This window comes from Mus pahari, chromosome 11 (assembly GCF_900095145.1).
Source record: "Mus pahari chromosome 11, PAHARI_EIJ_v1.1, whole genome shotgun sequence".
NCBI lineage: Eukaryota > Metazoa > Chordata > Mammalia > Rodentia > Muridae > Mus > Mus pahari.
Window position 1 is genome coordinate 31,526,697 of NC_034600.1, and position 13,498 is coordinate 31,540,194.

Consider the following 13,498-nt stretch of genomic DNA (forward strand, 5'->3'; position numbering starts at 1 on the left):
CCCAGGTAGGCGTGAAGACACAGTTGACTCACGCCTCTAGGACATTAATAAATCAAGCGGAAGCGGCGGCGTCCTTACTTCCCGGGAGCTGCGTCCCCTCGCGGGCGGAAAGAAGCGGAGAAGCCCGGGCTGTCCTCCGCCGCCCAGCCCTCCCGGCTCAGCCGCAGGCTGCTAGGAGGGCCCGCCTCCTGGGGGCCTTCCTCACCGACGGCGCTTCCGCGACACAGCCAGAGGGGAGGGGCCGGCGAGCGAGCGAGGGGACGTAGGCGTCCAGCGCACTGCCTGACCCGAAACGCAGGCCGGACTCGGGGCCGGGCTTCTCAGCATTGGATGGAAGCCTAGAACCTTGGTCAGGGGAGTCACTGGTGCGTGCTGAGGTGGGGTCTGAGTGCGTGCGAGCCCCGCGGAGGGCCTCGAGGGAAACCTAGCCGCGGACAGGCGCACGCGACCGCCCTCCCGCCCTCCCGCCCGCCCCTTCCGGCTCCTCCCTGACGAGCGCGTCGGGGCGGGCGCGTGAGCGGAGGCTCTGGCTTCGTGCGGAGGAGGACTATGAAGCTTCCGAACATCCTGCTCACCGGTTAGGGCGCGCGGCGGGACCGGGTCGGGGTCTGCCGAGGGCTGTGAGGTCCCGGGGGGCGCTTCGCAGGCCGCGCGGCGTGCCGGGTCGCCTGGCGCTCAGGACCCGGCGCTCGCGACCGTTGGGGCGGGGGGAGCGGCGCAGGCGGCGGAGGCGGAGGCGGAGGCGGAGGTTCGGTTGGTCAGACGCCGCGCCGAGGAGAGGGAGAGCGGTCGCCGGCTCCTGCTGCCCCGCTGTCCCGTCGCCCCGCCGGACGCTTGGTCTTTGGCAATCTGGTATCTTTGCCTAGAGAACGGGCTGCTAAGCCTTTGTTCGCGGTCGGGCTTGGGGGGTTTTAAAAAATCGAGGTGCGGTGAGGCAGTTTTTAGCCGTTAGGAGATGTAGTGATGGTGGGTACCCCAGTCTTTGGGCCTTCCTGGTTGTCACCTTTTTTTTATTTATTTTATTTATCTTTTAGATACCCCTTTGCTTCTGAGAAACCCTTCCCGACAGGTTTCGGTAGATGATTTTGTGGATGCTTGTGAAGAGACGTAACTAATGAACTGTTTTAGTTCCGTTCGCGCCACGGGCCTTGTTGTTGTTTCAGGTTCCTGAGCGTCTGTGGATGTCTGTGGCGATCTGGAGCAGATCGTGGGTGGGACGGTTCGTAGCTTTAACCAGAAAGGTTAAGTTGTAGCATTTAGTAGCATAGGCCAGTTGTACAAATACGGAATGGATATAGATGCTATCAAGCTGCTGTTTGTTTTTCAGGTAATGAATCAGGTGAGGTTGACTGTCTCGGCTCTACAGACTTTAGCTTTTAAGATGCCTTAGGAGGAACATTCTACAATATCTGATTTGCGTGGTCAGACAGTTTCTTGGGGCTTCAGATTCTGAAGCCAGTAGGCTGCAGAGGGTGATGTAGATCAGTTGGTACTTACTAGTAGGCAGAAAGCCCTGGATCAGATCCCCAGAACTACATGGACTGGATGGGGTGGCATGTCTGTTATTCCAATACTAAGGAGGATGAGAAGTCAAAGGCCAGCCTAAAACAGTGCTGGGGGGGGGTTGGGGAGGAGGAAAAACAAGAGTTAAGACCTCTGTAGATCCGAATGGAATGAGAGTGTTGAATACAGGGTTCACACATGCTGAGTAAGAATTGAGATGGGTGTGTTATTACAGTGAAAGTATATTTTTCGAATATAGAGACATGATTTTTCAGGATTTCTTACAATGTTCAAGGTGACTCCAGTAATTATAAGTTTGAACATTATGCATTTGATTGTCTTAAGGGTATTAGCTATAAGCAGGGCAGTGGTGGTGCACGCCTTTAATCCCAGAACTTGGGAGGTAGAGGCAGGCGAATTTCTGAGTTCGAGTCCAGCCTGGTCTACAGAGTGAGTTCCAGGACAGCCAGGGGTACACAGAGAAACCCTGTCTCGAAAAAACAAAAAAAAAAAAAAAAAAAAAAAAAAAAAAAAAAAAAAAAAAAAAAAAAAACTATGTATAGTATCATTTATTAAAAAAGGGTATCTGTGCTGTGTGTGGATATATACAATGTGTATGTATACACTTAATTAAATACACACCAAGTATCCCTTTTAGATATACATAGAAAGTTAAGTAAGAAACTGGTTTACAGTAGTTCCCTCTGGGGAAGGTATTAGTGTTAGGGTTAAATAGTAGTAATGATATTTCTCATACTACTTAACTTTTTTTCCACTGAATGTTTTTTAAGCTTTTTATTAATGCAATAAATGATAATAGTGAATTTAAGGTGCCTAATTTTATGCTGGGGATTTTGTTGTTGGCAGACAGAATTGGCGGCATAATTGTTGCAGTCCTACCCCTGGAGATTAGGATATAGACACTGATAGACAGTAATTTCTGGAGAATTATTTTTATTTCTTTTTTGTGAGACAGGGTTTCTCTGTATAGCCCAGGCTGTCCTGGAACTCACTTTGTAGACCAGGCTGGCCTTGAACTCAGAAATCCGCCTGCCTCTGCCTCCCAAGTGCTGGGATTAAAGGCATGCACCACCACTCCCGGCTTTGGAGAATTTTTTAGTTGGTTGGTTTGGTTTGGTTTTGAGATAGGGCTTTCCTGACTCTATGTAGCCTAGTCTGGTCTTGAAGTCACAGAGATTCTCACCTGCCTCTGCCCCAAGTTCTGGGATTAAAGCCATGTACCACCATGCCAGGCTTTATATCAGTTAAGAACCTTAAGGGCAGAAGATGGCTGACAAATAAGTAGTATTTGAACAGTATTTTTCTGTGTCTAATCTTACAGGTACACCAGGGGTTGGAAAAACCACACTAGGCAAAGAGCTTGCATCAAGATCAGGCCTGAAGTACGTTAATGTGGGAGATCTAGCTCGAGAAGGTAAGGGTCACTTTGATGCATTTTGTTTTTAAGTCAGGTATTACTAAGTATTGCTAGAGGGTCCAGGAAGCAGAAAGATCCTGGTAATAAGCAATTTATGTTGTGCTAGGGACCTGAGAAAGAAAAAGTATCACATGTATAGTAGATAGTATTATTACATAGTTATTTTGGACATTTTCCCTTCCCTAATCCAAAATAACTAGAATTGTTGCAAACAGTAATAATTAGGAGAGTTTCTGTTAGGAGACTCGATAGATAAAGCTCTGAATATGAAGAAGGGAAAATGCTATGTGTTCAGCAGACACAAAGGTTTGAGTGATTTTAAATGTATGTATGAGACATTATATTGATCTCTCAGGAAGGACAGGTTACTGTGAACTCAAACCATTAGAATATGACTGTATTATATTATTTTTTAAAAATCACTTTGACAGTTGCATGCCCAGACTTCACTGCATATAGTCTAAAGTGGTAGTTTTACTTATTTTAACCTGTTTTCCCCTAATCTTTTATTATTTAACTTATTTGTGTCATCCCTTTTATAGTCAATGTTCAGAGAAGGAATTTCGTATTTAACCAAAGGGAAGTTTAAATACGCTTAATTAGAGGAAAAGGTTGATGTTTTGTATTTTAAATATTTTTTTTAAAGTTTTAACACATTTGAAAATTTTAAATTCCTAGCAGTTGCTACTAAAGTAACTATTTCGGTTTGATCTAATTTCCATATTTTTTTTAAATGACCTAAAGTCTGATCACCGGATATCATGGAGTCTGGCAAGATGGCGTCTCCCAAGAGCATGCCGAAAGATGCACAGATGATGGCACAAATCCTGAAGGATATGGGGATTACAGAATATGAGCCAAGAGTTATAAATCAGATGCTGGAGTTTGCCTTCCGATATGTGACCACAATTCTAGATGATGCTAAAATCTATTCCAGCCATGCTAAGAAAGCTACTGTTGATGCGGATGACGTACGCCTGGCAATCCAGTGCCGTGCTGACCAGTCTTTCACTTCTCCACCCCCAAGAGATTTCTTATTAGATATTGCAAGACAAAGAAATCAANCCCCTTTGCCACTGATCAAGCCATATTCAGGTCCTAGANTGCCACCTGATAGATATTGCTTAACTGCCCCAAACTATAGGCTTAAGTCTTTACAGAAAAAGGCACCTACTCCTGCAGGAAGAATAACAGTTCCAAGGTTAAGTGTTGGTTCAGTTTCTAGTAGACCGAGTACTCCCACACTNGGTACACCAACTCCACAAACCATGTCTGTTTCCACTAAAGTAGGNACTCCAATGTCCCTCCCAGGACAGAGGTTCACAGTGCAGATGCCTGCTTCTCAGTCCCCTGCTGTAAAGGCTTCCATCCCTGCAACATCAGCAGTTCAGAATGTTCTTATTAATCCATCGTTAATTGGGTCCAAAAACATTCTTATTACTACTAATATGGTATCACAAAATACAGCCGAGTCAGCAAATGCACTGAANCGAAAACGTGAAGATGATGATGATGACGATGACGATGATGATGATGACTATGATAATTTGTAGTCTAGCCTCGATGCATGTAACCTGTATTCTTGGTCTTGGATCCATTGTACTACAACTTAAAAAGCATGTTAGATGTTTTAAAGCTGTACTTTAGAAAGTGGTATTTCATAAGTATACTTTCTGTGCTTTTTGATTAAAATGTTCAGTTTTACTAGAACTAGCAATGNTTTTTCATCAACCTTTATGCATAAAAAATAAAATTGTCATTTTTCAGTTTGATTCTTGGTACTTTGGCAGTTATGTTTTCAAAAACAATTTCCCCCTCAGCTTGAAGTTTTACAGTCTTTGTTACTGCGTCTATGTGCTACTTGTACTGTCTTCAGATGTTTATTGATTTTTGAGGGAGGGTCTCTTTCTCTGTAGCACTGGATATCCTGGAACTAACTGTTGACTCGGCTGGCCTTGAACTCACAGATCCTTCCTGAGTGCTGGGATTAAAGGTGTTCACTACTACACCCAGCCAGATTTTTAGTCTCCTGTGTGTAAGTCACTCTTAGGATATTTTCTCTGATTTATAGATCCATGACACATGTATTTAGAGAGACTACATATAAACTATATTTCATTTATATGCTTAGATTTAAGTTCCTTAGTGGACTAGTTTCTTAGTTTCTTTCTTTCTTTTTTTTTTTTTTTAAGATTTATTTATCATTATACATAAGTACACTGTAGCTGTCTTCAGCCGGAGCAGAAGAGGGTGACAGATCTCATTACAAGTGGTTGTGAGACACCATGAGGTTGCTGGGATTTGAACTCAGAACTTCAGAAGAGCAGTCAGTGCTCTTACCCACTGAGACATCTTACCAGCCCCCTCTTAGTTCCTGTTTCAAATGGAACCTTTTTGGTCATATTTCGTTATACTTAGGCATTTTTTTCCCATTTTTCTTTTCTTTTTCTGTGTATGGATGTCTTTCCAGTAAGTGCACTGTGCTGTGTGTGTCTGGTGCCCGTGGAGGCCAGATGGGGGCTACAGATCCCTTGGGACTGGATCACAAATGATTTAAGACACGGGGTGAGTGCTGGGAGTTGAACTCCGGTCCTCTGGGAGAATAGCCAGTACTCTTAGCCACTGATCCATCTCTCTAGACCCCTGTCTCTTTTTTTTTTTTTCTGAGACAGGGTTTCTCTGTATAGCCCTGGCTGTCCTGGAACTCACTCTGTAGACCAGGCTTGCCTCAAACTCAGAAATCTGCTTGCCTCTGCCTCCCGAGTGCTGGGATTAAAGGCGTGCGCCACCATGCCCAGCTAAAGATTTATTTATTTTATGTATATGAGTACAGTGTAGCTGTCTTAAGACACACCAGAAGAGGGTGTCAGATCCCGTTACAGATGGTTGTGAACCACCATGTGATTGCTGGGAATTGAACTCAGGACCTCTGGAAGAGCAGTCAGTGCTCTTAACCACTAAGCCATCTCCAGCCCTCTGTCTCACTTTTTTTTAAAGTTTTAAGTGTTTTTCCTAACTCTGGCTAAAATGGTTCTCCTGACTGAGCCTCTGAGTAGCATGGGTGTCTGAGAAAGCTTATCCTATGTCCTCTTGGGTTACTCTCCACTTGGTGTTCTTTCTCGGACACAATTGTTTTAGTGATATTAGCATCCTCAATTTTTCTACCTATAGTTTAGTAACCTTTTGCACAATGAAGGCTACCTCCAGGGTACATGTAGGTCTGGGTAGAATAATACAGGGGTGTTGAATTGATTTCACATAGAAGCAGGTCTTTACATACATGCTAATAAGCATATACTCTACCACGGAGTACTTGTGCAGTAATTAGATCTTGATTTCTCTCTTAACGTAGCAAGCTTCTCCTATGTATTTACCTTAGCTAAGGAATAACCCTGTAAACCTTAAGTGTTTACTGACACTAAGGTGATTCCTCTGAGTCCACAGCAGCTATCTCGTAATCCTTTCCCTCCTGCTCATACTCCCATTAACTAATCACCTTCCACCTGATGACTCATGTTTGTAATTTTGGAAGCTTAATTTCTGGATACTTGTTATACATGTCTAAGCTTTGTAAACACATCTCCAAATTATCGTACTTCAAAAGCATGGCTTGAAATCTTCCTGTGTGTACCCTGACATCTGATTTATTTGGTGCCCGGGCTAAAACTCAGGGCTTGATGTGAGTGTCTGCCACCTGAGACGTCAGCCTCTTGTGAGAAACCTGCTCAGTCTGCAGTACCTCCCGCCTGCCTTTTGATACTACTGTTCACTGATGTTAGAAGAGGATGAGAGAGAAGAGAATGGCAAGGTTGGACCAGAATGTTGGTGGGAGCCTTTTAGGAAGGAGAGTCTATGCAGTTGTAGCTTGCTTAGAACACAGCCTGTCCCAAAAACGTGAGATCCTTTTTGCTAGGTCTCTTCTGAGTCCTGGGCTTACAGGCATCTGCCACCCAGCTCAAACTTTATTTGTAGCCATTCTTCCCCATTCAGTGAACCCAGTGTACTTCTCTCACACTGGCGATTTTGTGCATCTTTACAGTTTCCTCAAATCATAAAACTTGTCTTAGGCAATTGATTTAATGTTTTGAACTTTCAGTCATTTGATCAAATGAAGCTTTAATCCCAGCACTCGGAAGGCAGAGGAAGGTGGATTTCTGAGTTCGAGGCCAGCCTGATGTACAAAGTGAGTTCAGGAAACCTACACAGAGAAACCCTGTCTCAAAAAACCTAAATAAATAAATAAGAATTCTGAAGTCACCTTGATAAAGGATCCCTAAAGCTTCAGATTTGGCTCCTCCAATTCACTGCCCAGAAATCAAAATGATAAGTAAATCACCTTATTTCATGTTTAATATACTTTAGTGACTTTCCTCTCCTTAATCTAAATTCTTTATGCAGTCTTAATAGCCTTTTTGATCTGACTTCAGCCTACTTAAGCCCTTACAACTATTTTCTAATTATTCTCAACCTCCCACCCCCATTTCTAGTCTGTCTCTGATTCTCTTGCGTACTTTGGTTAAAATGGTCTCTGCAGTTCTCTCTACCCCTTCTCCAGCTGACTACTTCTAATCTCTGCCTAGAAATGACTTCCTCTCTAGGAGATAGCTTTGTAGGTAAGAACTCTTACTCTGCAACTACAGCATAAACAGTGGGGTATTGCTGCATGTGCTGGTAACCCCACTGTTAGTAGCTGGAGACAAGGAGATCCTGAGAGCTTGCTGGCCCGCCAACCTATTCCAAATAGTGAGTTCCATTTAGTAAGAAGCCCTGACTTAAGGAAGTGAGGCTAAGAACAATAGAGAAAGGTACCCAATGTCCTGATCTCTGCACGATACTCATACCATAGATTCCTATGCATGTACCACACACACAGATAGACACAATGCTGCTGCTTTTAAGCCTCCCTTAACCTCTTGAGGTTATGCTAGGTACCCATCCATTTTCTCCCCTAGCAACACGCCAATTTTCAGACTTAACCTGCCATCTCCAGTTTGTTATATATTTGAGGGAAGGAACTTTATATATTCTGTTCACTAGTGTGTCCTTATTAGCCCTTCAATAACTAGTACATGTTCCTTGATAAGTGTTTTTGAAGTGTGTATTTGAAAGTTTATATTACACTGTTTCATTAAAATAGGTTGGCATGATTGAAAATATCCTTCATGGGCTGGGTGTGGTGGTGCACGCCTTTAGTCCCAACTCTTGGGAGGCAGAGGCAGGCGGATTTCTGAGTTCAAGGCCAGCCTGGTCTACAGAGTGAGTTCCAGGACAGCCAGGGATACACAGAGAAACCCTGTCTCGAAAAACCAAAAAGAAGATTTTATTTATTGTATGTAAGTACACTGTAGCTGTCTTCAGATCTCATTATGGGTGGTTGTGAGCCACCATGTGGTTGCTGGGATTTGAATTCAGGACCTCCAGAAGAGCAGTCAGTGCTCTTAACCACTGTACCATCTCACCAGCCCCGAAAAACAAAAAAGAAAAAGAAAAAGAAAAAGAAAATATCCTTCATTAGCCGGGTGGTAGTGATACACACTTTTAATCCTAGCACTTCAGAAGCAGAGGCTGGTGGATCTGAGTTCAAGGTCTTCCTAGTCTACAAAGTGAGTTCCAGGACAGGAGGGGCTACTCAGAGAAACCCTGTCTTGGAGGATTAATTAAAAACCAAAGTAAAACAAAACAACTCCCTGTCATATATATATTTTATATATACTTTGTAGACCAAAGAGATGTCTCAGCAGGTAAAATCAAACAAGTGTGAAGACTCACATGTGTTTTGATATCTACATATTCTCCTACACATACCATATACAGACAATAATTAAGAAAAAAAAAAAATAGGGGCTGGAGAGATGACTCAGTGGTTAAGAGCACTGACTGCTCTTCCAGAGGTCCTGAGTTCAATTCCCAGCAACCACATGGTGGCTTACAACCATCTGTAATGGGATCCAATGCCCTCTTCTGGTGTGTCTGAAGTCAGTTACAGTGTATTCATATATGTTAACTAAACAAATAAATTGTAGCCGGGCGTGGTGGCACAGGCCTTTAATCCCAGCACTTGGGAGGCAGAGGCAGGCGGATTTCTGAGTTCAAGCCCAGCCTGGTCTGCGGAGTGAGTTCCAGGACAGCCAGGACTACACAGAGAAACCCTGTCTCGAGAAAAAAAAAAGAAAGCGTTTTAAAAAATCAGAACCTTCCTTCTACATCAAAGGAGGCTGGAGAGCTAGCTGGGCAGCTAAGGTTTGATCCTCAGCACTTACACACAGCTCAGAACTGTTCATAACTCAGTTCCAGAGGATCCATTGCCCCTTCGGGCTTCTGGACCCAGGATACATGTGGTTCACAGGTATGTGGAGGCGAACAGAAACACACATTAAATAAACCTCTAAAGAAAAAATATGTAGGACTGGAGAGATGGCTCAGTGGGTAAGAGCACCCGACTGCTCTTCCAAAGGTCCGGAGTTCAAATCCCAGCAACCACATGGTAGCTCATAACCATCCGTAACAAGATCTGACTCCCTCTTCCGGAGTACCTGAAGACAGCTACAGTATACTTACATATAATAAATAAATAAATAAATCTTTAAAAAAAGAAAAAATATGTAAAACAAACATTGCAAGAAATTAGATTCTAGTTCTAAAGGTTAATTTTACTACATCTAATTTTTTGACAGCATATAATTTTTTTAATAAAAAATGCTTATGTGTAATGGGTGTTTTGTCTGTATGCCAGGATTGAGGCATTTTACTTCATACTTGGCTGTTTTAGATTTAAAATAGTAATGAAGCAGGGCTGGAGAGAGAACTTAGCAGTTGGGAGCATTGGCTGCTCTTCCAGAAGTCCTAAGTCTGTTTAGTTTACACCATCTTTGAGTTCTGATGCCCTCTTGTGGCCTGTACATCAGATAGAGCACTCAGATAAATCTTTAAGAAATGGTAATACAGATTTGTTCTTACTATTTTTAAGTATATATGTGTGTGTGTGTGTGTGTGTGTGTGTGTGTGTGTGTGTGTGTGTGTGTGTACTTGTACTTGTGAGTACTCACAGAGGGCAGAGGTATGTGGTCCCCTGAAGTTAGAGTTGTAAGTTGCCCGTGTGGGTGCTGGAAACAGTTCTGGTCTGCAGGAGCTGTCTGTCCTCTTTACCAACAGGCCTTCTCTTGAGCCCCATAGACTTAACGCTCCATACCCTGACACTGTGAGTCTGTGAAACTTGTAGGGGTTAGAGCCTGGCTGGCAGAGGTGTGGGGGCTTTCCTTAACGGTTATTGCCTGCCCTCTACTTCCTGCCGGTCACCACGTGAAGCAGTGGCAGCAGAGGGTACGGGAGGGTGTCAGACCCCTTGGAAATGGAGTTACAGACAGTTCTGAGTCACCGTGTGAGCTCTGGGAACTGAACCCAGGGCCTCTGAAAGAACAAGTGCCTTTAACTCGGGCCTCTGCCTTTTAAAATAACGCTATTAGGGTTGGGGATTTAGCTCAGTGGCAGAGCCTTGCCTAGCAAGTGCAAGGCCCTGGGTTCGGTCCTCAACTCTGGGAAAAAAGAAAAAATATTTAACTTTCTTTAAAATTTCACTATGTGTGATATTGAACTCGGGGCCTTTTGAATGCTAGGCAAGTGCTCTACCACTGAGCTGCATCCCCAAGTCCAAGACCATCGACCTTTTGAGAGGAATGACTGGAGGATTCTGAGAGATGAAGATACTGACTCCACTTCCCCTTATGAAAGCGTGAGATCAGGAAGTGGGATTTACTTCCAGAAGCAAGAACCTGAGATTGCTTGGAGTGAGTGTGTATGTATGTATATTTGTGTGTGTGTGTGTGTGTGTGTGTGTGTGTGTGTGTGTGTGTGTGTGTGTGTGTGTTTAAAGATTTATTTTATGTATATGAGTGTTTTATCTGCATGTACACCTGCATGCCAGAAGAGGCCATCAGGTCTCATTATAGATGGTTGTGAGCCACCATGTGGTTGCTGGGAATTGAACTCAGGACCTCTGGTAGAACAGTCACTGCTCTTAACTGCTGAGCCATCTCTCCAGCCCCCCAAGCTTATATTCTTAACCTTAAGTTGGAGCCCAATCTTGTTTTTTGTTGTTACTGAGTTTTTGTGGCTTTGTTTTGTTTTGGTGGTGGTTGTTTTGTTGAGACATGGTCTCTCTGTGTCGTCCTGGCTGTGCTGGAACTCAGTGTGGACCAGGCTGGCTTCTAACTCACAGAGATCTGACTGCCTCTGCCTCCAGCATGCTGGGATTGAGGCCCAACCGTGATGTGTGTGAGATTGTTTTTATTTGTCTGTCCATGTGTTCCCTTTTCCTACCAATCAATAAAAATAACAAAAAAAATGCTATTTCCTTCCACTAATAGCTCTGATATTGGCTCGCCCTTCCCTGGCTCTTCAAAGACTTTGATACTTAAATTTTTCAGAGAAAGGCTAGAGAGCTGACTCTAAGAATGCATACTGCTCTTGCAGAGAAGAAAATTCAGTTCCTCGCACCTACAGGTGACTCCAGTTCCTAATGGTTCTGGCTTCTGCAGGCATACACACTCAGAGGCACGTAACTACACATGGACAGATAACGTAACTAAAAAAAAAGTAAATCTTTTAGCTAGGTGGGGTGGCTCAGGCCTTTAATTCCAGTATTCAAGGTGGACGTCTTGAGTTCAGTGCTAGCCAGAGATAGAGTGAGATCCTGCCCTAAAAGGGGATGGAGGTGAACCTTTTACTAGAAGAAATTATTTGGGCCAGGCAGTGGTGGGTCATGCCTTTAATCCAGCACATAGCAGGCAGATAGGCAGAGGCAGGCAGATCTCTGAATTGGAGGCCAGCCTGGTCTACAGAGTGAGTTCTAGGACAGCCAGGGCTACACAGAGCCCCTTGTATTTGGGGCTAGAGAGATGGTTTAGTAGTTAAGAGTGCATTCTGGGGCTGGTGAGATGGCTCAGTGGGTAAGAGCACCCGACTGCTCTTCTGAAGGTCCAGAGTTCAAATCCCAGCAACCACATGGTGGCTCATAACCATCTGTAACAAGATCTGACGCCCTCTTCTGGAGTGTCTGAAGACAGCTACAGTGTACTTACATATAATAAATAAATCTTAAAAAAAAAAAAAAAAAGAGTGTATTCTGCTCTTTCAGAGAGCCAGAGTTAAGTTCCTAGGGACTACCCTCATGGCTTACAGTCAGCAACCCATAATACCAGTTACAGGGGTTCAATACTGCTGACCTCAAGAATAATACAATTTTAGTCCAGGCGTGGTGGCGCACGCCTTTAATCCCAGCACTCAGGAGGCATAGACAGGCGGATTTCTGAGTTCGAGGCCAGCCTGGTCTACACAGTGAATTCCAGGACAGCCAGGACTACACAGAGAAACCCTGTCTCAAAAGATATATATATATTAATGTAAGTGTTTGATATGAGCTGGTTCTCCAGAGGTTGAGATCAGCGGATTCCTAGTTCAAGGCCAGGTTGGTCTGCATGGAGAGGTCCTGACTTGAACACAAAGCAAACAAAGTGAGTTTGAGCTATGTTGCCGCCAGGTTCCCTACTAAGAAAGATCCAGTTTTTGCTATGGCCCTTGATGTTTGTGGACCATGCCTCAGTCATTGTATCAGTGGCCTGTCTTGATCTGAAGAAATCATCCATGGGTTTCCTCAAATCTAGAATTAAGTCTCAGTGAAGGCTGCTTAGGAACTACTAACGAGCTCGTGTAACCCTCTTGCAGGGCAGTTATACGATGGCTATGATGAGGAGTATGGCTGTCCCATCCTAGATGAGGATAGGGTAAGTGCCACTGAGCCGAGTGCACATCTGTTGGGCATATGGGCAAATTCACTTCCGTCTTCTTAGGAACATTCATCCTTTGCATTGGTGTGTGTCCATCACAGGTTGTCGATGAGTTAGAACATCAGATGCAAGAGGGCGGCGTGATTGTTGACTACCACGGCTGTGACTTCTTTCCTGAACGCTGGTTTCATATCGTGTTTGTGCTGAGAACAGATAATGGTATATTGTACAAACGACTTGAAACAAGGTAAGGGAAAGAAGAAACGATGACTTTGTTCTTTTTGTTTGTTTGTTTGTTTTTTTGAGACAGGGTTACTCTATATAGCCCTGGCTGTCTTGGAACTCACTTTGGAGGCCAAACTGACCTTGAACTCAGACATCCGCCTGCCTCTGCCTCCTGAGTGCACCAACACTGCCTGGTTTCAAGTGAAAATTTGATTTAGTTTAATATACCAGATAGAAACCCCCACACTATCATGTTTTATCCTCTATACGGCCTTTTCTAGGAAAAGGACCAAACACTAATATTCTATGTCTAAACACTGTCCATTCAAATTATCCCCATACCAACAGTGGGGAAGGTTATGAAAATTAACAAGATATGTGCTGGGCATTGTGACATACACCTTTGATCCCAACTCAGAATGGCTTCCAGGAACAAAATGGAGTCAGGCTGGTTCTGGTTCAACAGGGTTTCTCTGTATAGCCCTGGCTGTCCTGGAACTCACTCTGTAGACCAGGCTGGCCTTGAACTCAGAAATCCGCCTGCCTCTGC

The 13,498-nt window shown here is 44.0% G+C and overlaps 3 protein-coding genes across 4 annotated transcripts in view; 2 read left to right on the top strand and 1 right to left on the bottom strand.

Annotated features, from left to right (window-relative positions):
- Rad17 (RAD17 checkpoint clamp loader component) overlaps positions 1-192 on the bottom strand; it is a 34,953-nt gene extending 34,761 nt beyond the window's left edge. The window contains exon 1 of the mRNA XM_021208167.1: positions 79-192. The gene's annotated coding sequence lies outside the window, so the exon portion shown is untranslated. The remainder of the gene's footprint in view (positions 1-78) is intronic.
- A 283-nt stretch (positions 193-475) lies between these two features.
- Taf9 (TATA-box binding protein associated factor 9) lies at positions 476-4,713 on the top strand. 2 transcript variants are annotated; one of them, XM_021208312.1, is made up of 3 exons: positions 476-577; positions 2,846-2,938; positions 3,686-4,713. In XM_021208312.1, the coding sequence occupies exon 3, from the start codon at positions 3,703-3,705 to the stop codon at positions 4,492-4,494; it is 792 nt and encodes a 263-aa protein (XP_021063971.1). In that variant the 5' UTR covers positions 476-577; positions 2,846-2,938; positions 3,686-3,702; the 3' UTR covers positions 4,495-4,713. The 2 variants fall into 2 exon arrangements, with proteins under 2 accessions (XP_021063971.1, XP_021063972.1); XM_021208313.1 differs by lacking the exon at positions 476-577 and adding an exon at positions 743-852.
- Ak6 (adenylate kinase 6) overlaps positions 476-13,498 on the top strand; it is a 13,845-nt gene continuing 822 nt past the window's right edge. Inside the window, exons 1-4 of the mRNA XM_021208314.1 lie at positions 476-577; positions 2,846-2,938; positions 12,662-12,720; positions 12,825-12,970. Coding sequence (XP_021063973.1) covers positions 550-577; positions 2,846-2,938; positions 12,662-12,720; positions 12,825-12,970 — 326 coding nt within the window. The 5' untranslated portion in view covers positions 476-549. The remainder of the gene's footprint in view (positions 578-2,845; positions 2,939-12,661; positions 12,721-12,824; positions 12,971-13,498) is intronic.